Here is a 27,888-nt window from a genome sequence, read left to right as displayed (position 1 = left end):
CACTACATGGGAAAGTCCTGTTTGACTGCATCTGTCATTACATGGAAATATAGAAACCTAAAAATCACATTATTCTCTACTGTCTCCAAGATTCATGTTAGAGCAGCTATTTGGATCCCTGCCACATTATCTTTTAAAAGCAAGGGATGCCTGTACTTACAATGTTGTCTAAAATGAATCTTCATCCATGGATTGTTAACCATACATCCCTTATGGTCAATGACTTAATTAAATGAGATACTGATGACCTCAAAACTAATTTAGCACTTTCCTGCATACTCTTTTCTGTTTGATTCATGTCAAATACAAATGCAGTGGTGAAATCTTACCCCAGCATTAACAGTTGCAGCATCCTGAAAACAAGTAGCTTGGTTTGCACATTGAAAATTAAATGGAAGCAACTTATTCTGGCACAAAATGGGAGTTGCTGCTCGGTTAACTAGAGTAAAAGGAGCCATCATGTTGCATTATGTTGCAGGTGAGATGTGTTCCACAAGCTGAACAATTGAAGTATATTAACAGTTGCCTGCCCACAGTCACTATTGGATATCTCCGCACTGATTAGCAAGAATAATCTCATTGTATACTCATTAAAAGAAATTAATCACTGGAAGCCATCTCAACAAAGATGTCCTGAGTTTCTGCACCTTGGACTATAATGAGATTTGAGAGGCATATACAGAAAACAGAACCAGCTTTTTCTGGGCTTCTATCAATGTTTCAAAACCTTAGAGAAAAGCATTCATTACACCGTTTACCAAGTGGCTGAATTCTCAAGATGTTAAAAAAAAAAACCACATTTCCACCTCTGCTTTTGTTCTGCTTGCCAAGCTGCCCTTCTGTGCCTGTCAGTGCTGCCCAGCTCAGCTCAGCTCAGCTCCCTGACTCTGCTGTCTCCCCCAGGTACGACACCATCACCAACCAGTGGGAGAGCATCGCGCCGCTGCCCAAGGCCGTGCACTCGGCCGCCGCCACCGTCTGCGGGGGCAAGATCTACGTCTTTGGAGGGGTGAACGAGGCCGGCCGTGCTGCTGGCGTGCTGCAGTCCTACCTGCCCCAGAGCAACTCCTGGAGCTTCATCGAGTCCCCCATGATCGGTAAGCACAGTCCCTGCGCTGTGGGGTCAGAGCCTCTGCAGAAACAAAAGGACTTGGGGGTGGGAGGGATGTCCCTATAACACGTTGGCAGCAATGCATGGATATTATCCCAGAGAAGCAATTATCTGGATTTCCGCTGAAGGCAATTGTCACTCATTAATACAGACTAGTTACCAGCTCGAAGCGATGAGTTCAAAGCAGAAAAAAAATCAGTTACTAGGTATGAACAATTAGCCATTTTGGATTTAAAAAATCTCCGAGTGCAGTGAAGTGAAACTTCATGCTGGCATCATGTGTTGTCCCATGTGGGCTCAGAGCACTGCTCAAGCAGTGAATTATCACTCATGGGTTTGTTAAAACGCTGCCTGTCCTGTGGGAAGTGACAGGCATTCTGAGCTGGGATTTATCAGTGATGTCCACAGGCATATGTGCTTCAGAGGCTGACAGCTTCAAGATGCAGTTTATTAAAACTGCATTTATTAGTTTATGAAGCCCTTGAGCTCACCAAACATAAAGAGCAATACAAGAAACCAGATTTTCCAATGTACCAGCCAATGTCAGAGGAGATGACTTCCTTCCAAAATTAGAACAGCACTCAGAAGTTTGTAACTTCCTTGCTTTCTGTGGTGATTTGCACCCTGAGTGTTGAGGCTGCTTTTGGAAATGAGGTTTAGCACTCAGCCTGGCCAGGATGCTCTTGCAGGCAGCAGCTGACCTGGGTTGTCTGCTCTGCACTGGGCTCTGACAGCCTTTGCTCCGGCTGCACCCAAGTGGCCAAAGAAACAACTCACACAGTCATTGCACAGAAGCTGCTTTCAGAGCGGTTTGCCTTCACCTCCTAGTTCAGAGATCATGCAGTGGTTTGGGACCTTCAAAGGTCACGTAACCCATGCAATAAGCAAGGACATCTTTCAGTAATTCAGTTTACTCAGAGTCCTGTCCAACTTGACCTTGAAGTTTCCAGGGATGGGGCATCTGCTGCCTGTCTGGGCAAGCTGTGCAAGTGTTTCACCATTCGTGTTGAAACTGTGGCTTCATTTTTAAAACGTCATCTTCTCACTACTGAGCCTTAGAGCAATAGGAGTAGCAAGTAAGTAATTATAGGACAGCTGTAAGGTCTTCAGGTGAGGCCTAAGCACCATCAAAAAGTTAGAATAAGCTGTTTTTTCTGTTGCAGCTTGTTAGATGATTCTGACCCTTTTGCTGGGGCTCCTGGTAGGTCAGGATGTGAGGAGCTGGTGCTCCATGGCCTCAGCCCCCCCTGCCCAGCCAGTGCCTCTCTGGCTGCTCCCCCTGACACAACCTGACACACATGGAGCCCAGTGGGAGTGTGTTGGCCAGCCCAAGGCACGCCTGTGTAAGACAGCAGCACAAACATCCCCACTGCTGGCTTTTTCCATCACCTGCCTACAGCTGTTGCTGCTCCTTTAATCCACTGGCTGACAGTATGAGATTTTCCTGGACTCTCAGCACACTGCAAAAATGAGTCCATTATGTGAAGCTGTATTCCTCTTCCTTACCATAATAGTACAAGTGCCACAGGAGCTAAGGAATCATCCCTTGGGCTCCTTAGAGCCTAGCAAGTGTCAGCACCATGTGTGCTTGAAAGAAATCACCTTCACCATCCAGAGTTGGGTTCATCACCCATTGTCCTAACAGAGTTGTACTATTATTTCTTAATAACACAAAAATACATTAAAGATACTCGTGAAGTTAAAAATGTTATTTATGTTTTCTTGGTGCAAAGTTCATTAGTTAAGCTGAAGGAATAAAATAAATAAGGAGTTCTTTGCTGAGTAATGTAGAACATCAACTTACTTGCAAATAACTTAAAATAACACAGTCTGACAAATGGCCTCCCCACGGAGAATGTCTGGGAATGTGAACTGGTGTGATGCCTGATCTTCACAACAAGGCTATGAGAATGTTGGAAATATATTTTAGTTTCTGCAGCTCTACAGGAACCATAGTGTCACCAGTATTTTTAAAGCATCCCCCCCAAGAGCTGGATGCAGTGCCAGGTACAGTACAGTCTAAAGGAAAGAGGAAGTAGAAGGAGCCTTTTGCAGAATACAGCTGGGATGAATCCTGACATGATCACTGCCAGGGTGCCTCTGACAGTCTCAGAGTCTTTTTGTGTTGATTTGTGAATCCCTAAGGTGTACCTCTGAGCTAATACAGCTGAGATGCTGAGTTGTTACAAAGTCACCCCGAGATCAGTGAAACCTGTTTGACCTCAAATAGGACAACAGTTTATTTAATAATGCCTGGAGCATGCTCAGATATGCAACAGTAGCTGCAGGTATTGAAAGCAGCCAAGGTCTGTGGAGATTTTTAGACCAGTAGCACTGTCTCAGTTCTCTGTGGTATTTTATGATAGTGAGTTGAATGCAGCATGGCACACATTTGAACCCTAAAGGTCCATCTCTTTCAAAGCATCACGTGCCATCTAACCCAAGGCAGCACTGGCATCAATCATGGCTCGTGTTTTGTGCAGTCTGAGTGGAGGTGAAGCAGGCTGGACACTGACATCCTGCCTGTGCAGAGGAGATACAGGCTGGGGACTGATAGCAACTCACACAGCTCAGCCCTTGCTCTTCTGCCTGGAATTCTCCTAGGAACATGCAGTGGATTCACTCCCAGTTCCCATTTATTCTTTGTGCTTCAGCTGTCAGGAGGTGTTGGGAGGTGGATGCCTGTGAGCAGTAGGTATGACACCAGGCTCACTGATGCTGCATGTGGATGCCTTTGGGCAAGTGTTGGTCACACACATCCACATTTGGGGAGGACAAGGCCTTCCTCAGTGCTCCATCCTCTGCCCCATGTCAGTCCTTCTCACCTTGGAGTGGGCAGGTGTTCCTGTAGCAGTGCAGCCCACAGCTGGATGTCATTGGGAGAATGGAGCTTTCACACTGGATGTTTAGAGTAAATCACATTGCACATCCCCTTCTCAGGTTTTTAGCTCTAAAAATGAAAGCCCTACATCAACAAATGGACCAGAGCCTTGTACTTGCAGCACCTGCCTTTCCATTTCTGGCCAAGCTGTCCTATATATCTGTGCTAAAAATGTATTCCATGCCCAGCTTCCTGAGCTTTTTCTTCTTTAACAAGATGGCCATAGACATGCTGAAGTCAGGGATTCTAAGTAAGCCAAATTACCTGGTCAGTGCCTTTTAGTTCACATTGTGCTTTCATGACAGGCCTAAAACATATCTTTTTTAGGTACACTGAATAATCAGTTTGGAATGAAAAGATTTTATTAATGTTTTTGGATTGTAATAAGACAATTATTTAATTACCATTACTATTAAATTTTTAAATCTGATGAAAAATAGAGAATAGAGAAGTTCTGTGAGTATTTCTGGTTTCTAATCCAGGTATCTAGTTCTTACCTTACCATTTACTCCTGTAGTGATTTGTCAGACCAAAGTGAGACAATCACAGACCTAAGAATGCAAGACCAATCTGGAAAATAGAAGCACTAGGAGCATCTGTGCATTTTTACTGCACTGCCCCATGGTTTATTTAAGTTAAAATTAATAGATTGTTTCTTGGTTGTTGTTTTTTTTTTTTTTAACAAGAAAAATCAGATATATGTCTTGGCACTCTCCCAAGGCAATAGTTTGGTATTTGTAGGGGAATATGGCTGGTTTTCACCTGAAAGTCCCACAGCAATGAGTGTTTTATCTCATTCTTCAGTGTATTTTTCTTCCCATGGCAAGTTCTTAGTGCTTTTCACCCTGCTAAGCTTGAATTTTTTATCTCAGCCATTTTTCCTCTGTACATGCCATGTACTCCCTTCAGAATGACTTTTTCCACTCCTCAGTGTTTCCCTGCCTATTCTCTGCCCTCTGCCCTGCAAAGTCAGTAATTTTGTGTTGCTGTTTATCCAATGTCCTCTTCACTCCTACCTCTCCTTCATGTCCATGGCTGTTCTTTTTCCAGCACTCTTCAGTTCATCAACACTGTGCCCATAAATTTGATGTTAAAGCTGCCCTGTGGGGGCAGGTGGAGCCTCCTGCTTTTGGCATGGCCATGCCCACCCCCCATACACAGAATGTGGTGTTTGCAAGTGAGGACACTCGACTTTGGGGTCTCCAAGGAGGGTTTGCTCAAGGGTCAGTGGGAAGGCATAGAGCAGCTCCCAGGAGAGCTCTGAGCCTGCAGGGTGATATCCATCCCTCACTGTTCATGCAGCAGCTTCACCTGGGCCTCACCTGAGCTGTGTTCAGGATCAGATCACAGTCTCCTGGTTAGCCTATGGCCATGCCATTCTTGAGTTTGTCTGAAGAGTGTTCAAGGAGGGGAAGAGGTGCTGACTATTAAAAGCAGGCTTAGCTTGTATTAACCAGACTCCATTCTCTAATCTACTCCATCAAGTGCCTCAACCTCCCCAGCAGGCACCCACACCTGCCAGGAGACAATTTGGTTGGAGTTCTGCCTGGTCTGGTGGCACTCTCACATTTCTTCTCCCAATAAAAAATGTTTAACTGGCTTGGTTATAATAACCTTTTTCTGTATGAAATGCTTCTGCCAATCATTGCAGTGCCCCTTCAATCTCTGACTGAATGCATCACTGGAAGGCAGTGAAAGATCTTGGAGCAATCATGGAAGGGAAAACAGGTCTGTGCTACCTAATGTAGGGAGAGATGTGAGAGCCATGGGCACATCCCAGGAGCAGCCTGTCCTCCCTACGTGAGGAGCAGAGCAGCAGTTAAATCATCAACCCCAGGTGAAGGACTCCTCTGGCTCAGGGGTTGTCATGGAGTGCACACTCCTTCCTCCAGTGGCCTGTCACAGAATAGAGCTACTGGCTTATCTTCCTGTAGCAACAGAGCAGGAGAGGGGTGTTCCCATGTTATCCACTTGGAGGGAAGATTACCTTTTATGTATCACTTCATTTACATTTATTCTGCCTTCTAATCTGAAGTGTGTTTGCTGACCTGGACAAATCTCATTTAATATTTTCCAGCCTGAAATGGATTGCTGTATCCAGCAGCCTCAACACTTAAGAATATGGAAGGGAAAAGAGGCTGCTTCTCTGTTTCCATGCTTCCTCTTCCCTCTCTTTCTTTTCTCCAGCAGCCTTTTGAAATACTTAGCGGCCCTGCTGCATCCCAAAGAAGCCTCTGACACAGAAGCTCATGTTCACACCAAGTAGCTTTGTCCATCTCCTCTCTAGCTTGCTGCACATTGGCCAAAAAGCCCAACCAGAACATGCTTGCAATGCTCCCCACCAGCCACCTTGCACTGAGACCATGTTAAGGACTTCAAACAGTGACAGAAATTGGAGTCTCCTGAGAGTTTGCATGAGGATACCAAACCCTCAAAAAAGACACCACCACAGGAAGAGTGTGGGTTGCATCTGAGAAGTAAGGTTAAGGATTGAAGGTGGTCATCCACACCTAGACATCAGGAATGATGACTTGAGGTTTCCAAAATCCCAGTATCCATGCATAATTTCTGTCCCCATGGTAACCAAAAAAAAAAAAAAAAAAAAAAAAAAAACAACCCAAAAAAACCCAAGAAAAAAAATAAATAAAAACCGCCACTGCTTCCTCTCTACCTGTTTCTGGAGGGGTGTCCCTCATGTCCTTTTGCCATATCTTCATCAGGAACAAGAGACTTTTCTGTGAAAAATTCCCTTTGTGAAAGAAGCAGCAAGGATTTTTCTGTTTCTGTGTCTCAGTCTTGCTTGATACTAATTCATGAAATTATAGCTAAAGACAAAAGCAGTAAAAAGAAAACAGATAGGAAGTGTATTGAAAAATGATGAGAATCAAACACGATTTCCTCTAAAAAATGAAGAAAAAGAATATCAGACTGTCTGCCTATTCAAAAAGGGAGAAAAAAAGTCACTATAAAAATACCCAAAGGGTTTCCCTCTCATTCTTTCACAAAAAGAAATGTGAAGTCAGTGATTCAGTCCCCTGAGAAGTCACTATTTCTGCTGTGAGGGAGCCCCAAATAATTTCCCTGTGAGATTTGGGAGCTGAGGGTTTTCTTAATGGAAGAGTTTCATTCTCCTGCAAAACAGTGCTAGTCAGAAGAAAAAAAAAAAAAAAAAAAAAAAAAAAAGAAAAAAAAAAACAAGACGATGTGATAATTAAATATGGAAAATTTCTGGTGAGTGTCTGAAGTGGAAAAAATGTCACATATGCAAGTCTGATTTGGAAAGGGATGCGAGCCGGGTTGTTAGGACAGATAAGCCTTTCTGATGAATTACAGTGGCTTAGTGGCACTGTGAAGAAACTGAATACTCCTTGTTCTATTTTCTGGATGAATTAGTTTCTTCCCATCTGTTCCCAAGGATCAGTGACATTTTCCTAATGCAGCCGTGGTTTTTTGACATATGCCTGTAGATACTCAGTGTAGTAGAGCTCAACTTTAACCCATCACATGGGCTCTCTCTGTTTCCCTGCTGGCTGCTTCACCCCTGTAGGTGCCCTGGGCTCCTGCCAGTGTGGGGTGGGATGAGCTGAGCCAGAACACCCCATGGCTGTGCTGGGACAGAGGCAGACAGCACAAAACTGTTCTTTTCATTCTAGTTTTACCAGTCAGAACCTCAATTAAGGAGGTTATCTCTCTTCTAGAGATGTTCATCAGCTTTTGCTTAATTACTGTCAAATTAAATTGTTGTTAAATATTTAATGGAATAAGGTAGTTTTACAAAAATCTCATGGTTACAACACACCATGGAAGAGGTAAGCAAATACCAAAATTAAGCTGCCAGACCTGGTTTAAGCCCATCCTTTTCTGTGTACCTAAAAGGACACAGTCATGATGCTGTAGATTTGGGAGGAGCATATAAACCCCTTTGGTTTTATGTAGAGGCTGGTATCAGGGAGGTAAGAGCACAGTAAAGGTGCTATCTCACCTCCTCTCCAGCTTCTGCCCACAGGTCCCCTTGGGAGGAGGTTGCAGGGGCTGAAACCAGCAGGACTGTGTCCAGTCTGATTCCCTGTTGGACATGCAGGGGGGTCAACCTTTATATGAAAATGCAGATTTTGGAAAGGCTTTAACTTATAGCTACAAACAGAATTTTTATGTGTTCCTGACCCCAGGATGGCCTCCCAGGAAACATGCATTTCACACCCCAAAGGGCTGAGCCCTTTAGAAAACAGGTTGTGAGGCTTGTTTTAACTCAGAGCAATGTATTTCCCCATCTTTTATTCCCAGACACTGCTGATTGGTTTCACAGAAATGTTGATTAAAAAACTGTATCTCATCAAGACAGACATCATCATGAGAAATTTCAGCCCAACTGGCTCATATTTAATAATGTGCATATGGCGTGCTAGCAGCATAAGGGACAAGCCAACTAATTAGATTAGAATTATTTTATTCAGTAATTTATGATTAGTTTTACTAATATTTCTAATAAAGCCACAGCTAACAAGAATTTTAAAGTGCCCTCAGAAAATCTGATTGAACTTGACTCAGGATGAGAGATTTGCTTAATTTCAAACTCCCAACCTCACAGTTTGTTGCTAAATTACAGGACTGCTTGGAGATACACACACATCTGAAAATAAAAATGCAGGTGAATTTATGAGACACATAAAGGTGAAAAAGAAATCGGGTCTCAGAAGATCTCCTGGAAGTGCATGGATGACCTTCCCACGAGCAAAAGCACAATAAAAAAGAGCATCAGCTATTGGATAATATTAAGGGGGTCTCTGTGCTGTGGGTTTCTGCTATACTTGGCTGCTGCACAAGCATGGGAAGCATCTGAGCTAAATTTTTCAGCAATTCAGAATTCTGAAACAATTTGACATCTTAATTTCATATGTAACTGTGGAACTTTCATGGTGACTCCAATAGGCTTCAGAAGAAGATAATTGTTCTTTACCAGTTTAGAGGGAGGCACATGCAGGGGGATGAAGAAGTGTGAACTTTAAAAGTGCCTTTGAGAACTTGGAGAGAGAGAGGAGAACAAAACCAGGAAAGGTTTCCTCATTTTTCTTTCCCTAGCCTTGGAGGTTTAGAGAAACGTGACTTATCTATAAATAAGGGGAATGTATAAATAAAAAAACAGTCTCCAAACCTGAGCCTAAAACTGATCTCAGTGTTGCTTTCCATTGACAGATAACAAATATGCTCCTGCAGTCACTCTCAATGGGTTCATCTTTATTCTTGGAGGAGCTTATGCACGAGCAACCACCATCTATGACCCAGAGAAAGGCAATATTAAAGCAGGTCCCAACATGAACCACTCCAGGCAGTTCTGCAGGTGAGAAAAAACATTAAAATGGAATTACCGGTGCCTTAACATTTTCTGTTGATAAATAAGCTACTACAAGTGAAGGGGAGAGGGGAAGGGAGGTGTGAACCATTTGGGGTTTTCCTCATCTCTTTTCTGTACATGCTCAGGCACACAGCATTTCCCAAAATGTACATTCAGCAGGCTGTTGTGGTTCAGGCAGGATGGATCACGGGGAGGGATGTGTTGGGCTCCTCCAGTGATTACAGGAATGCTGTTCTCAGTTTGCCATGTGCAGCTAGAGGATGATAAATACCCTCTGTAGGAGAGACCACCACAATGTGGAACATTATTGCTAACTAGCTAAAGGATCCTTGAAAGAAAAAGAATACTGAGTAAGCACCACACACCAATATTAATTACTATTATTTATTAGGTGGTTTTGATTGCTTTTTGGGCTTGTTTCCCTGATTGTGGTCACAAGTTGAACACATTTCACAAATTGTCTGACAAAAATAAAACTTGGCAGCCATTGCAGGTACTGGCAGCACTTAAAGGCCTTTTAAATAGTTTTACATGGCTGCTGCTGAAAGACAGGCTTGTTTTGGGCTGTGCACAGCCAGCCCTTCACAGAGCAGACTCCCATGCTGGGGTAGGGCTGAGCTGCTGGTTTCCCTGGAAAAGCCTCAGCTGGTCTCTAGACACTGCCAGGCACCAGGTGAGGGTTTGTTATCCGTGCCTGGTGCAGCAGCAGCACCCTGAGCCAAGCCAGGGTGGAGGGGATGTGCCAGGCACTGTCACAGCAAACACTGACTGGGGTGGGAGGAAGAGCAGCAATGGGCAGGGCCCACAGCAGACCCACACCTTCCAAATATTCAGCCTGCTGTCCCTGGGCTCCATCCTGCTGTTGGAAAACACCTCCATGTTTTGACTTGGATTTAGCCTCTCACTTCGATGCAGATGAGAAAATGCCTTTTAAGAAATCATGCTCAGTTTCTCTCTTTTTGCTGTTTTTTTTTCTCTCATTTTCACCTTTTTCCCCCTTCCTTTTATTAATTTAAGGGGTGCCCTCTCTTGGCTGCTGGAGCAGATATTGCTGTAAGCAGAGGGTAAGAGCACCAGCTCTGTCCTGAGCCAGCTCCATCCCAGTGGCTGCTGCCTGTTCCCTGGTCTAAGGACACATCCTCCAAGCCCCTCCACTCTGGCAGGAGGCAAAGCAGGATGAGGAGTGCAGTGCTCAGGCAGCATACAATGATATTTTGCTCCTGAAAACCAGAAATAATGGGTACAACACCATTCAGGATTAGAGCCCTAAGCTGTAAAATGAAACATGAGGGACTTGGACATTTGATATGTTCCTGAATCTTCCCATCCATCATAGAGAGGGATGAGCTCTTCTTTGAACATCTTAGGTTTGTAAGAAGTAACAAGAACCTGTTAAATATACAAGAGAAATTGCATGGCTGATTTCAGCTGTTGGCTGAGCACCTCACCTGAAAACTTGTTAGGGTTTTTAACATGAAGGGGTGCTTTGCTCTGCACCCTGCAGAACAGAATAACCAAGAAAAGTGAACTGGTGACCTAAATATTCCCTAGTGCTCAGGCACCATCATAACTGGCTTTGTTTAAGTAGAATTTGACACCTGTCCATAAAAAGTAACTTCAAACTTTAGGATGACATTTTTTTTCTAATGCCTAAAGCAACAGTGGACAGGAAACCTACATTTATAGTAGAATGGTCACAAAAAAACCCCATATAATTGGAAGCAAGAAAGGCACCATTTCAAAGATTCTTGAATGCACTGGGAAACAGTCAAGGAAAAATATTTCAGCCTAAAGACATGTAAGGCCTGTGACAAAACCTAAATAAATCTGTGTATATGGAAATAGGGAAGATGTGGGGGTCAGAGGTAACAAATAAGTTAAAACCTGCTGCTGCTACAGGAGGCTGATGGAACCAGTGCTAAGGGCTGATAGGAGTAAAAACAAAGGCACTTAAAAACTTGGGGGATCAAATTTGTAATTTGAATCAGTTTTAAGACCACTGCTGAGGTAGCAAAGTAAAGTACAGACCAGTTGGGTGGGTGTTTCTCATCTGTATTTGGAAGGAAACAAGGAGGTTTAGTTCTCTGTTCTGCTGTGAGGAACCAAAAGAAGTCACTGTTGGCAGCAAGGAAAGATGGGAACTCTGAAATTATATTCTCAGATCCAGCAACCCAGCTGTTTTAGATACAGGTGTCTTTAGAGACTTCACTGAGAAGCTGATTGAACCACTAATGTTGATTTTTAATAACTTTTCAAGTTGAGGATGGATCAGGGCACTGCCAAAGTGTTTCCGTATTTTGAAAAGGTGAAAAGGAGAATTTCAGTGCAGCAATTAATTTTGCAAAGTACCAGCATCAAGGTAAGTGGTCTCACAGCCTCATGTTGGTCCTCTGCAAAATACCAGAGTGGTTAATTTGGGATTTCATCAACAAATAACTAGATACTAATAAAATAATGAAGATCAATCAATGCACTTTTCATGAAAATGAGGCTTGTTGAGGCTTGAGAATCATTTAGGTTTGAAAAGAGCTCTAAGGTCCTTGAATCCAGCCATAAACCTGACACTGCCAAGGTCACCAAAGGTGTTGGGAAGCCTTGTTCTTTGTTTTGGTTTGTAAAACAACACGCCTGGCTGCTGAAGACAGCTGTGATGCTGCAATATACTGCAATTTCTCCAAGGTATTTGGCTGGCATTATATGGAATTAACAAGGCACATGGTAGAGAGATTAAATCTGCTTCACTGACAGATCTCAAAATGTAGTTGTTAATGAGAAGTTATCATGGAGCAAGGCCACTGGTAGCAAGCATTTCTTCTTCTTCAATGCTATTTAATACATCTATCAACAACCCAGGTAATAGAAAAATCTCTCCTGATAATGGCTGCAGTGGGCTTAACACTTACTGAGTACAAAATGTTACAGAAGGAACTATTTTATCAGTTCCCTGAATATCTCAGTTGAGCTGTCTCAAGCCAGCAGTGGTATTTTAAATACAAAGTAAGACATGGGGGAAGCACACTCATAGCAGCCCTGCTCCCTTAGAAATCCAGGCTCTCAGAGCAGGACATAAAGGAGATCACTCAGAGCTGCACAACATGAGCTTGTGTCACAATGCTCTGGATTAAAGGTCAGTGCAATATTGGAGACATAAAACAAGCCCCAACACCAAAATGAAAACAAGCTGAAGCTGGGTAGAGCAAGTGTGGGCCCTGGGTCCTGCATCAACATGTGAGAATATCAGCAGAAGTTCAAAGGGAAGCTGCCAAAATGACCCCAGATTGCAAATCAAACCTTTGACATGAAATTCAAGGAGTTTATCAAAGAAAGGCTGAGACGTGACTTGATCACTAGGAGCAAATGGAGAAGCTTTCAGTCTCACAGACAAAGGAGTAGCAGGTTACAAGGCCTGGAAAGTCAAGTTACACATCTTGGCCTTGAAGTGAAGCACTTTTCCAACAGCAAGGATAATTAAACAGAGGAGCAGCAAGGGAGGGGTGAAGTCACCAACACTCGCTGTTTTTAAGAGGAGATTAGATACGTTTCCAGGAGAGATGCTGCCTGGGGAAATGTCCATGGCATGCACATACACAAGCTCAGATTAACTAACCACAGAGGTCCCTTCTGACCTTAGCCCATGAATCTATAAATTCCTCATTCCACTCATTAGCATGGATCACAAAAAGCATGGTTTAAAAGCAGCAACATAAACAACTTAAAAATTAACTGCATGCTATTGATCTCCTCTCACCAGGAATCACTCAATACTGAATTTGCTGGGAAAAATCTTGACTGCATCACTTTTATTTTTATCTGCTTTGTTTCTACATGTTAGTGATGAGGGAGCATGATAGCCTCGAGCAGAGGGAAAAGAAATGTGTGTGACATTCCCTGCCTGTGAAAAATTAAAGGTCCATTTAAATGGTTTTAATATCAAGTGAAATTACTTTTAATGAAAAATGAAAAATAAATGGTTCGGGTCTCCAGCTCACAATCAACAGAAGAGCAAATTGAGGATCATTTTCAGATTAAGCCCAGCCTGATGGAAGTCAATAAGAAATTCATGCTGATGTAGAATTAACCCTTTGAAAGATGGCACTAAATGAGAAGATAGCTGTAATAGGCCTGAAGCATTTTAAAATTCACTGAGAGGTTGAACATCTTCCACACAACAGGTGAGGGAAATATTTGACATTTCCCAAACATCAGGCAAGTGTGAGCTTTTTGCCACATACCCTGTCTCAGTTTGGCAGCTCCTGTTTGCAGGATCTTGAGATGATGGACAGCAGCCAACAGGAATGAAAGGCCAGGATGAGATGATGACACCTCTGCCAGACACCTCCCTCCAAAAAGACTTGTAGACATCCCTCCCCTTCAGCATGGCAAGGCCTCCCTTTACAGGCAGGACTTCTCCCTTCCTGCAGTGCCCTTCAAGGGTTCATTTTTCCACAAGTGAAAAGAATACCAATATTTCCTGTGCATGATTAAAAATTCCATATTCTGCTTGCTTAGGATGCAAGCAGCGTGCAAGCAGGCTTGTGCTACACAGAGCCTCCACGGGGCAACAGCAGCAGCATGGTGGTGCCAGCAATAATTCCAGAGAAGCTAATTTAGTACCAGCAATTCCCAACAGACACCAGAAAAGCATTTTCTTCCTCCTCCTCTGACTGCTAACCAGTAAGATTTATTAGATGGTTCTGCTGAATGGAAATCTTTAATAAAACCTTGACTCAGGCTGAACAGCACAAAACCAGGGTCAGTTTGGGGATTATTTTACACACACACACCCCCCACCTCTTCTTTTCAAGGAAGGCATTGTTTTTTAACAGCAAAGCATGGTGCCTCCTGTACTGACCTGCCAGACATTGCTGACCTGCAGCACCAGATACAGCCTCTCCAGGCTGGCTCCTTTCTACCTGGCAAAGCTCATGGTAGCTCCAGACACTGGAAGGGATTGGAGCACAGCTTATTTGGATGGATATTCCCAGGTGCAGCTATTATGGAACAGGTTTCCTCAATGGCCATGTGCTTCCTGAACCTACAGACAGGAAGGCTGTTGTGTTCAGCTGGCAGCATTTGCAGCAGGAGGTGTTTGTAGTCCAGAAGGGAAAACCAAAACCTTCCAGCCTATCTGGAAGGAAACGTAGGTGTGGGGCTGCACTCCACAGACAGCAGTGAGAACTGCTGCACCAGGCTACTGGCAGTAATTTCTGTAGGAGCTGATGACATGAAGGATTGTGGTGGGCATTAAAGCATAACTGATACAGACAGAGCTCTCAGGCCATTACTGATGTGCTGTGGACTTTGGAGTAAAACACTGCTGGTTTTCAGCAACAAGTAATGATGCCACGTGATGGTTTTGGATCATTAGCAAGGGAAAGTGCTCATGGAGAAGGGAGAATATAACTGGAGCTTGGCCAAACACCCACACTAATAATCCCACTCCAGGAAGGGGCATGATATCCTCCTAATTGACCATGACTAATCTGGACACCCTCATTTATCCATCTCATTGCAAAGATGACACTCCTGGCAGTGTGACACGGCCACCCGAGCTCGAGCCTTCTGTGACAGCAGCCTGGCTGGGGGCAGGGGCTGCCAGCACTGCCCAGACAGGGACAGAGCTCTGCCTCCCTGGCTGCCACCCCCACAGACACAGGGCCAGCAGAGCCTTCTGCTCCAGTGCTGCAAACCACCTGCAGGTGTCTCAGAAAGGTCCCTGGTCTAAAAGCTTACAGAGCACTTGGAGTCTGCCTGGCACTGCCCAGAGCAGCATCCTGCAGGGCTGGGACCCTGACTCCTAACACCAGCTCCATCCCCTTGATGAGCATCCTGGAATTACAGAATATCCTGAGCTGGAAGGGATGTATCAAGTCCAACTCCTCTTCTGCAACCCTGAGAGTTACAATACAAATTTTGAAAAATTATTTGTTAACATTTCCCGATGAGGCTGATGTGATCTTTAGGGCTTCAGGAAATTTCAAAGCAGTAATAAAATTAACATTTCTTGTAGTCCCACTGCTTGATGTATGTCCAGCATCTCATTGGGAGAGAAAATTCCTGGGGCAAGAGCACCCAGGCACTCGCCTCTCAAACATACAGAGAAAAAGACTGTGACATCCTCTGCTTCCAAATCTTACTGCCCATCAGGAGACTTTCATCTTCGCACTCTACTCAGCTCTTGTCAGGCAGCACTTCTGGTTCCCACAGCTCAAAAGAGACACAGACTGGAGAGGGTCCAGAGGAGGGTTGGGAAGATGACCAAAGGGCTAGAGAGCCTGCCTGATGGGAGAAGACTGAAAGAGTTGGGTCTTTTCTCCCTGGAGAAGAGACAGCTCAGGGGACTGTCACAGAGTATTCCAGCATGAAAAGAGCAGCTACAAGGAGGACAGAAGCTGTCTCTTGAGAAGGAGCCATGGGAGAAGAAAGTGTGCAACAGGTACAAGCTGCACAAAGAGAGGTTTCATCATGATGTAAAATTTTTTACAGTGAGATCCATCATTCACTGGAACAACCTCCTCAGGGATGTGGTGAAATTCCCATCACCAAAGGTTTTCAGGATGTGATTGGACAGGATGCAAGATAATCTCTTCTGGTGTCCCTTTCCCACAAAAGGTTGGACTAGATGATCTTTCAAGGTCCCTTCCTGCCTGGGATGTTCTTCAGTTTTTTGTTTCAGTGATTGGTTTATCCATCAAGTCCTTTAACAGGCAGCTGTCAGAGAGGGACTTTCCCTGCCATTTGCTCAGCCTGGGCAAGGACTGAAAGGTGCATAGGCAGGGAAGAGATGCAAAGGGTGTTTAGATTACACAAGCACACCAGTCATGGACAGTCAAGTCCCCACCAGCCCTTGGCACACCTCAACCTCATTGGAATTTCCCTGAGAGTGTTACCCAGAGCTTCGTGGAGGTCAGCAGATGAATCAGAAGAGCCATGGCAGTGTCAGGGGACAGTCACAGCATGATCCTCTGACCCTGAGCATTGCTTGGGAAATGAAGGATGCCCAGGCATCTCAGGAGAATCAGTCATAGGGCAGGAGAAGCCTCTCTAGTGAACAGCAGTAATTACCTGCAGAGTAGAAAGCTGGGTCATTCATTAGCCTGCATGGTAATAATTTGCTGAAACTAATTTTTTTTTGAAGGAGGGGCTGAAGTGATCTGCATTTGGATGCCCATTGCCTTCTCCCCAGACATTCTGCTGGAGAGGTGGAGGTCTGGCTGCTCCACAGCCAGGGAAGTCACTGCCCCAAAGCCACCAGGGTCTGTGTCCCTGCAGCAAGGCTCTCTGGCACAAAGCTTCCTTCCTTCCTTCCCAGGTTCTGACAGCCTGTAATCATTTTATCTCTCAGGATTAATGGCACCAAGCAATAAACTCACATCCTAATTATTGTAATTATTTCTTTCTTTGTATGTCAGCCTTGGTAACGATGTTTTTACAGCTGATGGGATGGAAGGGAGGGGAGAAACGAAATATTGTCACAGTAAAGAAGAAAGAGCAATGAGCATACTCCCTTCCACTCACTTAAGGTTTTAGAACCCACTTGAATTTTCTTTCCCTAAGATCCCAGAAATTAGCAGTGATTGTCCTAACACTACAAAGTAGCAGCAATTTAGGATTAAATTCCTAATTATCTTAAGCACCTACCTGCCACTTTAGCCCCAGAGATGCCTGAATGTCTCCAAAGTTCCCTGTACATATGAGGACCGTGTGCTCAGAACTGTGAACTATTTCCTCATGGCAGGAGCAGCTCCCTGCTTTGCTGAACCTCAGGCATGACTCACAAGCTCAGCATTCTGCCAGTCTTATCTACGGGACTTGCATACGGAGGGAGCAGAAGTTGCTCTAAGCACCATTTCAAATTCATACAGTCTTCCAGAGGGTGGAATTCAGCATCCATTTCTTCCCCACTGTATCAGCACCATGGTGGGAAGGTACAGGATTGAGCTGCTTGTCCCAGGCACTGGGAAGGCATTCTTTCCAGGGCTGTAGCCCAGGTTCCAGAGAACAAGGGCAGCCCTTGCCCACTCACTGTAACCCCAAATCCAGAGCATGGGCTGGGGAGGAGCCCAGACCCAGATCATTTTGGGAAGGTTTCCTTGGCACTCAGCAGTGGCAGCAGCTCTGGCTCAGAGTAGCTCCTACCAAACATGCCACAGAAAAGATTTCACTAGAAGGAATGTAGGTGGCTAAGAGGCGACACAGGAGTTTTGTAAAGCACCCATGTGACTATTTAGAGATTCCCTAAGGAGGGAATACCAACACTCAAAGCCAGATTTCAACTGTGCAGCACAGAGCCAGCAAGGAAAGGCTGTGGCTGCCTGGCTCCTGTTCCTGTGGTCACCTGTAGAGTTTTCCCTCTGGTCATTCCATTCTTCCCATATAGATTAAAAGCTCCCAGCAGAGGAATTTCAGCAGTTAATGAGCAGTGAGTGGTAGATCAGCTGTGTACATTGGTGGTGGCCAAGGACTGAGATCCTCTCTATTGCTGTGAGGTGCTGCCATCTCCACCAGCATGTCCACACCAATAAATTAAAACTAAGAACATTCATGGGCAGCAGATATTGATCATCAGCACTGATGGAACCAGCCTCAGGCTCCATGCTCCACACTAATACTTGTTTAAATTGCCCATTACTGTTCTTCAGACAGATCTTTTTTTGGGGATCTTTTGGAGTCTGTTTCATTTTTCCCACTTCACCTAACAAAACCCATTTAATTTTTATTTCCTTTTTTTGCATCAAGCATTGTGAAGGAGTACTGTTTCAATTAGTAATCGGCATTTCATTAGAGAACTAAGGCAGCAGGGCTCATTTCAGCAGCCCCTCCACCACATCAGGAGGCTGGGATGGGGCAATCCTTCCTCCTCAGGCCAGATTTTGCAAGCTGTAATTCCCAGCCTGCCTAAATAGTAACTTGATCCTGTCCAGAAATGGGCTTTCCACCCCTCAGCAAGTATCCTAAGTCCAGAACTGTGGTTTAATTAGCACATTTGTCTGATTTACTGGGTCAGCTGGTCCTGCCACCTCTGCCTCCTCCTGGGCATCGGGACTGAGCCTTGGCAGGAGTTCTACCAGGCAGTGTCTTTGGCACCAGCTCTGGCTCCTTTAGAGGTGGGTTCCTTCTCTTTCAAAGCCATCTTTCAGGATGTCACTTGCTTTACTCAAGTCCTTATTCTTCCCCATTTCTCCCTGACGTTTGAAAAATAATTACCCGTGGTTCAGTAAGTTCATTAGCAAACTCCCTCAGGAGCCTGGGCTATGCATCATCCAGCCCTGCTGATTTGTGGATAGGCTCTAATCAAGTGTTTCAAGTCTCTCTCTCCTTCCTCCTCCTTTCAGATTAACAGTTATTTTGACAAGATTCTCATTATTTCCTATTTCCTGGCAGTACCCAGGGACTAGGCTTATTTGAGTCCTCACTGTTGTCATTGTGAGTTTATTTTTAACCTCAGGCTCTGCTTCTCCACAAGGACATCAGAGTCTTGTGTTCTTCAGGAGCACGTGGCATTGTCGGTGCCATTTTAGTCTCAGTTCATCCAGTGTCTTCCAGCATTCTCTGGCATTTGCCTTTATCACTTTTTTAACTTTCCTCTTCACACTACTTCAAAATTAGCCAGACAAAATTATTTTGCTTTTACCAAGCCTAGAGGATCACTACACTTTTCCACCTTGTTAGCTCTAGGCCACCTTCTTGATTGCAATTAATTTCTCATCTTCCTGTCCTTCTTATTCTCCCTGCTGTCCTCTGGCAGGTGCATAATCTCCAACTCTCCCTTTTCCTTCCCAACACAATCATTCACCAGCTGCTCTCCAAACAGACCCAGCCACCAGAAGAGCCACTGCCAACCCCATCCAGATTAACAACACCTTTAAATCAATTTGGAAGGCAAAATTTGGCTTCCTGGCAGATGAAAAGCAGATAACCCCAATTTTGGGTTCCCCTCCATGCAGTGGGAGGGCAGCATGGAGCACATGGCAGGTCCTGCATTGGCTTTTCCCACCCAGATGCCTCTGCCATGCTCTGCCATTTCCCAATGCACACATGGGAACCCAGCCCCATCTTCATCAGCCCAAAGCAGGGTCCTGCCACGTGCACCATTGCTCAAGAGGCCAGGGCATAAAGTGGAAGAAAGAGATGAGACCAAAGGACAAGTTTTCTTTCAAGCACCTTCCACACCTGTGCACCTTCCCTCTTAAAAGGAGCCTGAGGACCGTGGGACCAGCCCAGCCCCATTATTCTTGATATACATGTGGTATCTGAAGTCAAATGCTTTGACTTTAGGAATGCAGTAAGGTTTTTTGTCTTCTTTAGGTGCTAACAAAGAGCTGTCCTATCATTCCCTCAGCTGCACAGCCCTGACCATCACATCTGTGTACCCCAGGCCCACTTTCCCAAGAACAACTCTGGGGTTGGACAAAGTCACTGGGATCTCCAGGCTCCCATGCCAGGGCACAACCACAGAAGCAGCTGAAGCAGCAGAACATATTTTGAAGTTTTTTATTCCCTATTTTGAAGTAAAATCTTCTTTCAGCTGAGGTGGTGGAAACCCCAAATTGCTTAGATTGGTTTTGTGTGTGTGCAAAGAGGAACACACCACCCTGCTGCTTTTACTGCAGATCCCACATGTGTGGGCTGGAGAAACATCTTACTTGGACTTTTATCTGTTGTTTACATTAGAGACAACAGTTACCTACCTGGCAGGAACACAAGAAGGATTAATTTTGGGGAGAGAAAGGAAAAGAGAAGAGAAATGCTCACAGAGCTTTATACAGATAAGAACAAAAGGTGTATTAATTGTTTATCCATTGTTATAAAAGATTGGGTTTGTTTTAGGCCTAAAAAGAAAATTGCTCAGTAAGACAACTAATTCAAACTAACTTTTTTGTTTTGTTTTTTTAAAAACACAGTGCTGTGGTTCTAGATGGAAAAATCTATGCTACTGGTGGGATTGTCAGCAGCGAAGGACCTGCCCTGGGAAACATGGAAGCCTATGACCCTAAAACAAACACGTGGACACTTCTACCAAATATGCCCTGCCCCGTTTTCAGACACGGCTGCGTAGCAATCAAGAAGTACATTCAGAGTGGCTGATGTTCCCCAGGAGTTGGGTGGAGAACTGTTTGTGCCTGCTGAAAGCAGACAAGAGGAATACTATTACTTAAGGAACAAAAGCAGCAAAGCCAGCCAGTGAACATATTGCTCTAAAGTCTTGAATAGTGTCTACATTGAATGTAGAAAAATCATCCTCACCTTTTGGTGAACAAGGAGCAGAAAGCTCCGTGTTATGTAAGATATTGTAACTTAATAATGCAAGGGTGTCACTAGATGTTATAGTGGCACTTGTTCTGGACATCGGCTTTTGGTCAACCCAGGTGCAATAGAATTTCTCATATTTTTTAAGCTGGGGAAGAGAGGAAAAAAATAATCTGCATTTTACTTTAGAGCTCAAGCTTGATTCTTGAAATAACCATGCAGATTAGTTTTACTATTACACTTTAGGCATCAATCTATTTGAAAGGTCAAAGTGTCCTTACCACTTTGATTCCTACATTTGTTTCTAATACATGCTTTTCAATACCAATGACTGAGAGAGATCTTGTGTGATGACAGATGGCTTATGTTGATGTCAGTCTTCCATCAGATCAAACAAATATTTCAGTTCTCTAGAGAAGAGCCCAAAAGCAGGGTGAGGTGGGGATTGGGGAGAAGAAGAATAGCCAATGGTAATAAATTCCATGCAAAGTGATGAAAACAAAAGGTCTGTTGGGCTGGATGAGTTTCTGCTCCTGGTGGTTCTCGTGTGGACATGTGGCTGTGCCCATGCCAGGGCATGGGGGAGCTTCTAAACCTTTTCCTCTGGGTTTCTGCTGATTCACTTGGCAGTGCAAAATGGAAACTGTTTGGATTGCAGAGGCATTCTCCTGATAAACCCACTCTTCACTCTGGCCAGAGTCACAGTAAAGCGCACAGCACAGGGGGGTTTGCCCGTGCTCATCAGACAGAAGGTGCCTCCTCTGGCCACGCACTCGGTTTTGGCTCTCAACCAAAATTCCTTGCCTCGGGATACTCGCCACTATCTTTTATGTAAAGTCTGAGAAGTTTTTTATTTTACTTTATTTTTCAAGTTCCTTTCCTAGGTGTGAAAGCCTTATACTTCTTATTTACAGATTTTAAACACATGAGTTTAAAGCCCATGGTAGAAAAATGCATAGACTTAAGCCCAGTGTAAGAGACTTCAAATTATTACTATGTAGAGTTGTAAGTATATGCACAGCACAGGGGTTATATTTTTATATATATTAAAATATTGTCTATCCAGAGAGCATTGTGATGTGGAAATTCTTTATAAATTTATACATAAAAGGAACAAATGGGAGATGGACTGGGTAACATAAAGGGGGCAGGGGAAAGAATCTTAAAATTCACCAGTAGGAAGTAACCCCAAGCTAAGGATTGTCTGGTTTCCTTCCAAGTAGAGGGAAATAATTTGCCATACTTGCCTTTGCAGACTCAAATCCCAAATGCCATACCAGTAATTCAAGAAGGAGGGTCCTGTGCAGGGTGTGGGTGAGATCTTGCATTCAATATCTAGTTGAATTTCATACCAAATACAGTAGCCTTTTTATATGGAGGGTGGTCTGCCTACAGCTTTGGGGAAATCAATGCAGATGGTTAGCTAATCATCTTATTTTATTAATAATCATTTATAAAATAAAATTTAAAAAAATAAAGACATTTGTATCTTGCAGTATTTAAAGAAAATGTGCTCGAGTCACTGAGTCAAGCTATAGGGTGACTCAAGCCTCTCATTTTGACAGTGAGGTTCCAGCCTTTGTTATGCAGTTGTTTTATTTATTCTTTAAAGAAAAGAAAAATAATAAGCACAACAAAATTATATACTAGTATGTCATTTAAAGTATTTATGTCAAACAGGGTGCAAGTGTGAACCTAAAGATTGGAGCACAAGTTTCTAACTGCCTGGGGCAGGACTAATTTTAGTGTTGGTGTGTGTCTACCTCCAAAGGAGGTGCTACCTGTCAACAAGACTGAAACACATTCGACATTTCCAATTTAGCTTATTCATTTCTCACACTGGAACAAAACTGGCTATTTCTGTGAATAATATTAAAAACAGGGTTATCTGTAATGGTATTGTATATAGTTTATGTTTACTGTTAAGTTCTTGTTATATTATAATAAATATATTTATAGATCTAGATTCAGCATCCAGATTGGATTAATTTTGTCATGATCGATCAAGAAAAAATACTGCACAAATGGGGACTCCATGTTTCAACCAAGCCAGGGATGAAAATGTATTAATTCCACCCAACTAGTTTCTCTTGCAAATTCAACAATTTATTGCTAATACTTAAACACTCAGAAGCTTCCAACATGCTTTCATTCTCATTTCAGAAAAAAATATCTTAGAAGTCATTTTAGATTTTATTCAGAAAGACTGCTCCTTGTTCATCTATTTTCCCAAACGTGCTATTAAGTAAAGAACAGAAGGGCTCAAGATAGTTTAGGAAATGAAAAGAAACCCTGATAAACAGCTTTTTAACTTTATTTTTTTTTTTATGAAAGCAAAAATATCTGCTGCACTGCTGCTACAGTGTCTAAAAGATGAAAGCTGCATTTGCCCTATGGTTCAAAATTGCTGCCTATGCAGTGTGGGAGCTCTGTACCTCACTGGATACATCGTTCAGAGAGCAATTCCATGCAACTGTTCATGGCTTCTTTGATGTTTCATTAGGGTGTCATCTGGTAGTTGTAAAACTGGATCTGGAACAAAGATGAGCCAAATATAACTAGTCTCAAATACCACCACAGTGGAACATTTCAGCTGGATCTGAGGAGGTAATTTCTGTTCTGCACATTAACAGGAAGAGCCTAACATTTATTGAAATTGTCTCTGGTTCTTACAGAGTATTTACGAGCGTGAACTGCAGTTTTTAAACGTTTTAGTTTAGGCTTAGTGGCTGAGGTTGAACAGCCTGTGAAGATTACTAAAAGCCTTGCAATTCAGTATTACAAAACCATGCTGCAATAATCCAGACCAAGTGGGGTAAGTTGCCAGCCTTTCATCAAGGCTCTGCACAGATATCTTACTCAGCACTAGTCAATAATACTTGGTAGGATGAACAAGACACAGACTATTTACTTTACTTGTATGTAGAAATTTAGTTCCCCTTTGGGAAGTTGGCTGAGCACTTTTGCCAAATAAATCATGTACACATACCTGCTCAGAGATTCTTCTTCTTAAAAGCTTAAGAAATTCAGGGGGATAGGCTGGCTCAGCAGCCTGTTAATAAAAACTCTTTTACTCAGTGGTGTGACTCTCCCCTGGCTCAGCTGGGAAGGAGAGTGATCTCCAAATGGGGCTGTTCACTGTGTTCAGGTAATCTCTTACCCCTGGCAATTTACACAAGTCATCCCCCTTTCTCCTGTTGTTTCATCTAGCAGCAAACACACTGTATAGTAAAACCTCAGCACCCCCATGTTTTAATTACCTGCAGGTAGGTGTTAAGGCTGAGCTTAGCACAGTGTAGCTGCAGCAGCTAATGAAGAGCCCTGGGTACACTGCACTTGCCCTTGGAGGAGTCCAGACGAACGCAGTGCCCGGGATTAGCCAGGAGAGCAGCTGCTCCCGCCCGGCTCCAGCAGCACAAACATGTTTAATCAGCAGAGGAGGAACAGGCACAAGTGGCTTCAGGTGCTCCACCACCCTCCCAGCTTCTTGTGGGGAATTTGTCTGAGAAAAAGGGGAACAGATGCCAAAGCTTTTCTCCACTGTTTCCAATGCAAGGGCATGGCTCAGAACCATACTGCTTCCCTATCCCCACTGAAAAAAGGTGACCAAGTGTAATGCAGTATCAAATAAAACTACACACAGCATATGCAGCAGCACTTGGCAAGCTGCAACTGTGCCAGGTCTGTAAGACACTGACTCTGTATCTACTTGGACATTTTTAGCTTGTCATGCTAATACAAGTCTTTTAAATTGGATGAGAACCTTAAGCTCACCCTTTAATGACTTCTTTCCCATTTTAAGTCAGCTCAAAAGCAGGAGCTGAAGCGTGCTTTCAGCTGAGGTAGAGGTGCCTGCATGTAGAGCAAGGCAGCACTAAGTTCCCATCATCAGCAAGTGTTCTGGGCTGATAACTTCAGACTGCAGAAAAGGCCAGGAAGAAAATGGTCTGGAGGGAAGGAGATGGATGCATCCCGGGCACAGTGTTCCCATCGCTCATGACATTAAGCTGGACAGCAATACCAGAACAGAAACACGGCTTTTCCTCCAAAAAGCCAGGCTGTTTGAGGCATGATTAAACACTCACTGAGGTTAGAATCTGTGAGAGCAGGAGCTGCCATCATGGGCTCCTCAGCCGAGCTCTGGAAGCCTGGAAACAAAAACCAGAGTGGCAGATACCATGAAAAACAACTCTCCCTTTGCTGGTCACCTGTGTTTTTTCTTTGATGGCACACACTACTTTCAGGAAGTCCTGTTTAGCTAGAAGATTTCTTACAGAGTAATAAATTCCAATTTTCTTTTCAAAACAGATTCTACTTCAGTCAGCAGCAGCTTTACACACAGAATTAAGTGGTTTGGCTCAGTTACTACCTGGGAGAAGGAAGCTCCAGTGGTGCCATCAAGCCATATTTGCCTCTGAATTTTTCACTAGTGATGAGCTGTACAATGAAGATTTGAAAGGCTTCCTGCTTTTAATTTCATAATCTGTTGGTTTTGAGCAGTGTTCTTTCTTCCTTTGGAGTTCATACATACCCCAGATCTTACACAGCAAGATTCATGCTGGCAAAATACAGCATCAAACCTTTGCTGTTGTCCAGCATCAGTGACTTTTTTCTACGTTTTTGTGGCTAAAGAGCAGACACCTACCTGAGGTCACCTGTGACAGACCTACAGAAGCATCAGCTTCTCACCTCATTAAAAACAATACTTGTTAATAGAAAATAGGTCTCTCAGGTAGAAATGGGCCAAACCCTCTCCACATCTTAGGAATTTAAGCAGTCTGTAATTTCTAATGCAATGTCCCTGGTGGACAGCATCCAAACAAGGATCAGGGAATTGAGCAGGGAAGGGGACACACCAAATGGTCTAAGAGTATCCTGATCCTGATGTTCCACCAGAATCACTGTCCCTCTACCACAGAAACAATAATTAGCTCTCACAAAGCAAGCCTAAACTGCCAAACCCACTGGAATTTTGGTAGGTGTTTCCATTAAAAGAGTATTAAGTTATATCTTTTTGTGTCCACTGAATGCAGTGCTTCTTTACTTGTTACATCAATTTCAATTTTACCTGTTTGAATTTAGGCCCAGATTTTCTGCAAGTTCCCTGTTTATGTACTGGAACATTTCAGGCTGAGAAAGCTGAAGCTGTTGATCCTGGAGGTTACAAGGACACCTCATAGCAACATTCCAGAATCTGAAGGGGGTCTACAGGGAATTCAGGGAGGGACTCTTCAACAGGAACTGTAGTGATAGGATGGGGGGAAATGGGTACAAATTGAAAGAAGGGAGATTTAGGTTAGATACTGGGAAGAAATTGTTTCCTGTGAGGGTGGTGAGGCACTGGCACAGGATGCCAGGGATGCTGTGGATGCCCCAACCCCAGCAGTGTTCACAGCCAGGCTGGACCGGGCCTTGAGCAGCCTGGTCTAGTGGGAGGTGTCCCTGCCATGGCAGGAGATTGGGACTAGATGATCTTTAAGGTCCTTTCTAATCCTTAACATTCTCTGATTTTATCATAACAAAGCCACACACAGCCTTCCTGGGGAAAATTAAGAGTTGAAACGTGGCAAGCTTGGGAATGGCTCATATTTCTGTTTACTCCTTGACAAGTGGTATTCCCTATGGAGATCAATACATCCTGAATGCTTACTACCTGGAGAGAATATTAGACTTTCCCAACTGGATAAGGGGCTTTTAATTCCAGAGGTAACCTAACACTCAGCCATTTCCACAAAGTCTCTGCCCTGCTGACATTCATTTTTAATAACATGGGGGTATTTCAGAGTGCCAATAATGTGACAGTTATCAAAGGGCAAGTGAAATGACTGGGTAATTACAGGGCATTCACCTGACATCAAGCCCAAGTAAAAATGGAAAGATGGTATCTAACTAAAGTGATCATGAATCAAAGGGATAAGAAGAAATACAATGATTTTCCAGAAAATTGGCTGTATCACACAAAGCTGATCTCATTCTCTGACAGGATTACACATTTGATTGATAAGGTAATAGATTTTCAACAGCATGTGACAAAATACTTCAACTTCCTCATGGTACAGTATTCAGACAGCAAATATTAAATGGGCTAAGAAAAGGCAGATTAATTGAGGAATACCTAATCTGCTCGAGTAATTCTCAATTTGGTACTATCAGAGTGTTTCTAATGGGGGAATCCTCTTCTCCCAAAGTTCTTGAAGGAAAATGTTGGCATAAATCACTAGTCACAGACCTGTGAAAAAGGAGATTAGCCAAGAGAAAGATAATGAGGCCTGAACAAGTCAGATGTATGGTGCTGGCTCCTCTGCCTGGCTGGGACCCATAAAACTTCTTGTCATGAAGCTAAGCAGGACCTCTGAGAGGTGGGAATGGGGGACACTGACATTTGGGATGGAGAACTGCATCATGGAAAGCTGCAAGTCTGAGAAAAGTCAAACAACAAGAGTTCCCAGCCCAATTTCATGGTATAAAAGGCTTAAATTGATCTTTAGATGTGCAAGAAGAGGGACAGGGAATAGGAATCAGTGATTTTTGCCTCTATAAATGGCACTGGTGGGATCTATGCTGGAATATCACATCAATTTCTTCTCTGTGAACAAATGTTTTAGATGTTGAAAAATTGACCTACTGCAGAATAAAGCCACAAAATTGACTTAAAGGCTGGAGAAAATGCAGTGAGAGCCATAAAAAGCTTGTTCTTCAGAAAAAAAAAGATGGAGAGGCTACTTGATCACAGTGCATTAGTGACTTCATGGGGGGGAAAAACAGGTATGAATAGCCTGAAACACCAAGAGATGTCAAGAAGCAGAGCCTGGAAGTTGGACTGAAACAAATGAGGAATGAGGCACGTGTTTCTACCCACGAGTTTTAACTACTCCATGAAAAGTTCAGAGAGCAGGGCAGATGTACTCTGCAGACTAAATGCCTTCCCCAAAAACACTGTTAAGCCATGCAGATGTCAGCAGGCCCTGGGCATGCAGGAGATTAAATCATACGTGCCACAGCATCCAATTCAACAAGCCAGTGTTTTCTGCTGGCATCATTCCCCGTGAATAAACCCAAATTTTTGTAACAAATTGCTGAACATTAAAAGCATCATTAGATGTCAGCTCATTTCCATTTCCAAAATTTATTCTCATGCATTGACAAGATTAACAGTGTAAAATTTATGCTCAGCTCATGCTTTCATGGCTGTGCTGAATTTTGTGAAAAGGAAGCTTTTTATTTTTAATAAAAAGCTTTTTTTTTTTTTCCTGCTGGACATGCTTTAGATTTTAGAGCAAGACTGAAGCAGTC

General features: G+C 43.6%; 1 protein-coding gene across 5 annotated transcripts in view; it reads left to right on the top strand.

Moving 5' to 3' along the window:
* KLHL29 (kelch like family member 29) overlaps positions 1 to 22,561 on the top strand; it is a 385,829-nt gene extending 363,268 nt beyond the window's left edge. For all 5 annotated transcript variants that reach the window (XM_079298042.1, XM_079298039.1, XM_079298043.1 and 2 more), the window contains 3 exons: positions 904 to 1,097; positions 9,186 to 9,330; positions 20,250 to 22,561. In XM_079298042.1, coding sequence (XP_079154168.1) covers positions 904 to 1,097; positions 9,186 to 9,330; positions 20,250 to 20,433 — 523 coding nt within the window. In that variant the 3' untranslated portion in view covers positions 20,434 to 22,561. The remainder of the gene's footprint in view (positions 1 to 903; positions 1,098 to 9,185; positions 9,331 to 20,249) is intronic.
* The last annotated feature ends 5,327 nt before the right edge of the window (positions 22,562 to 27,888 follow it).

Source organism: Erithacus rubecula (assembly GCF_903797595.1).
Source record: "Erithacus rubecula genome assembly, chromosome: 2".
Classification (NCBI taxonomy): domain Eukaryota; kingdom Metazoa; phylum Chordata; class Aves; order Passeriformes; family Muscicapidae; genus Erithacus; species Erithacus rubecula.
This window is presented reverse-complemented; position numbering and strand designations above follow the sequence as displayed.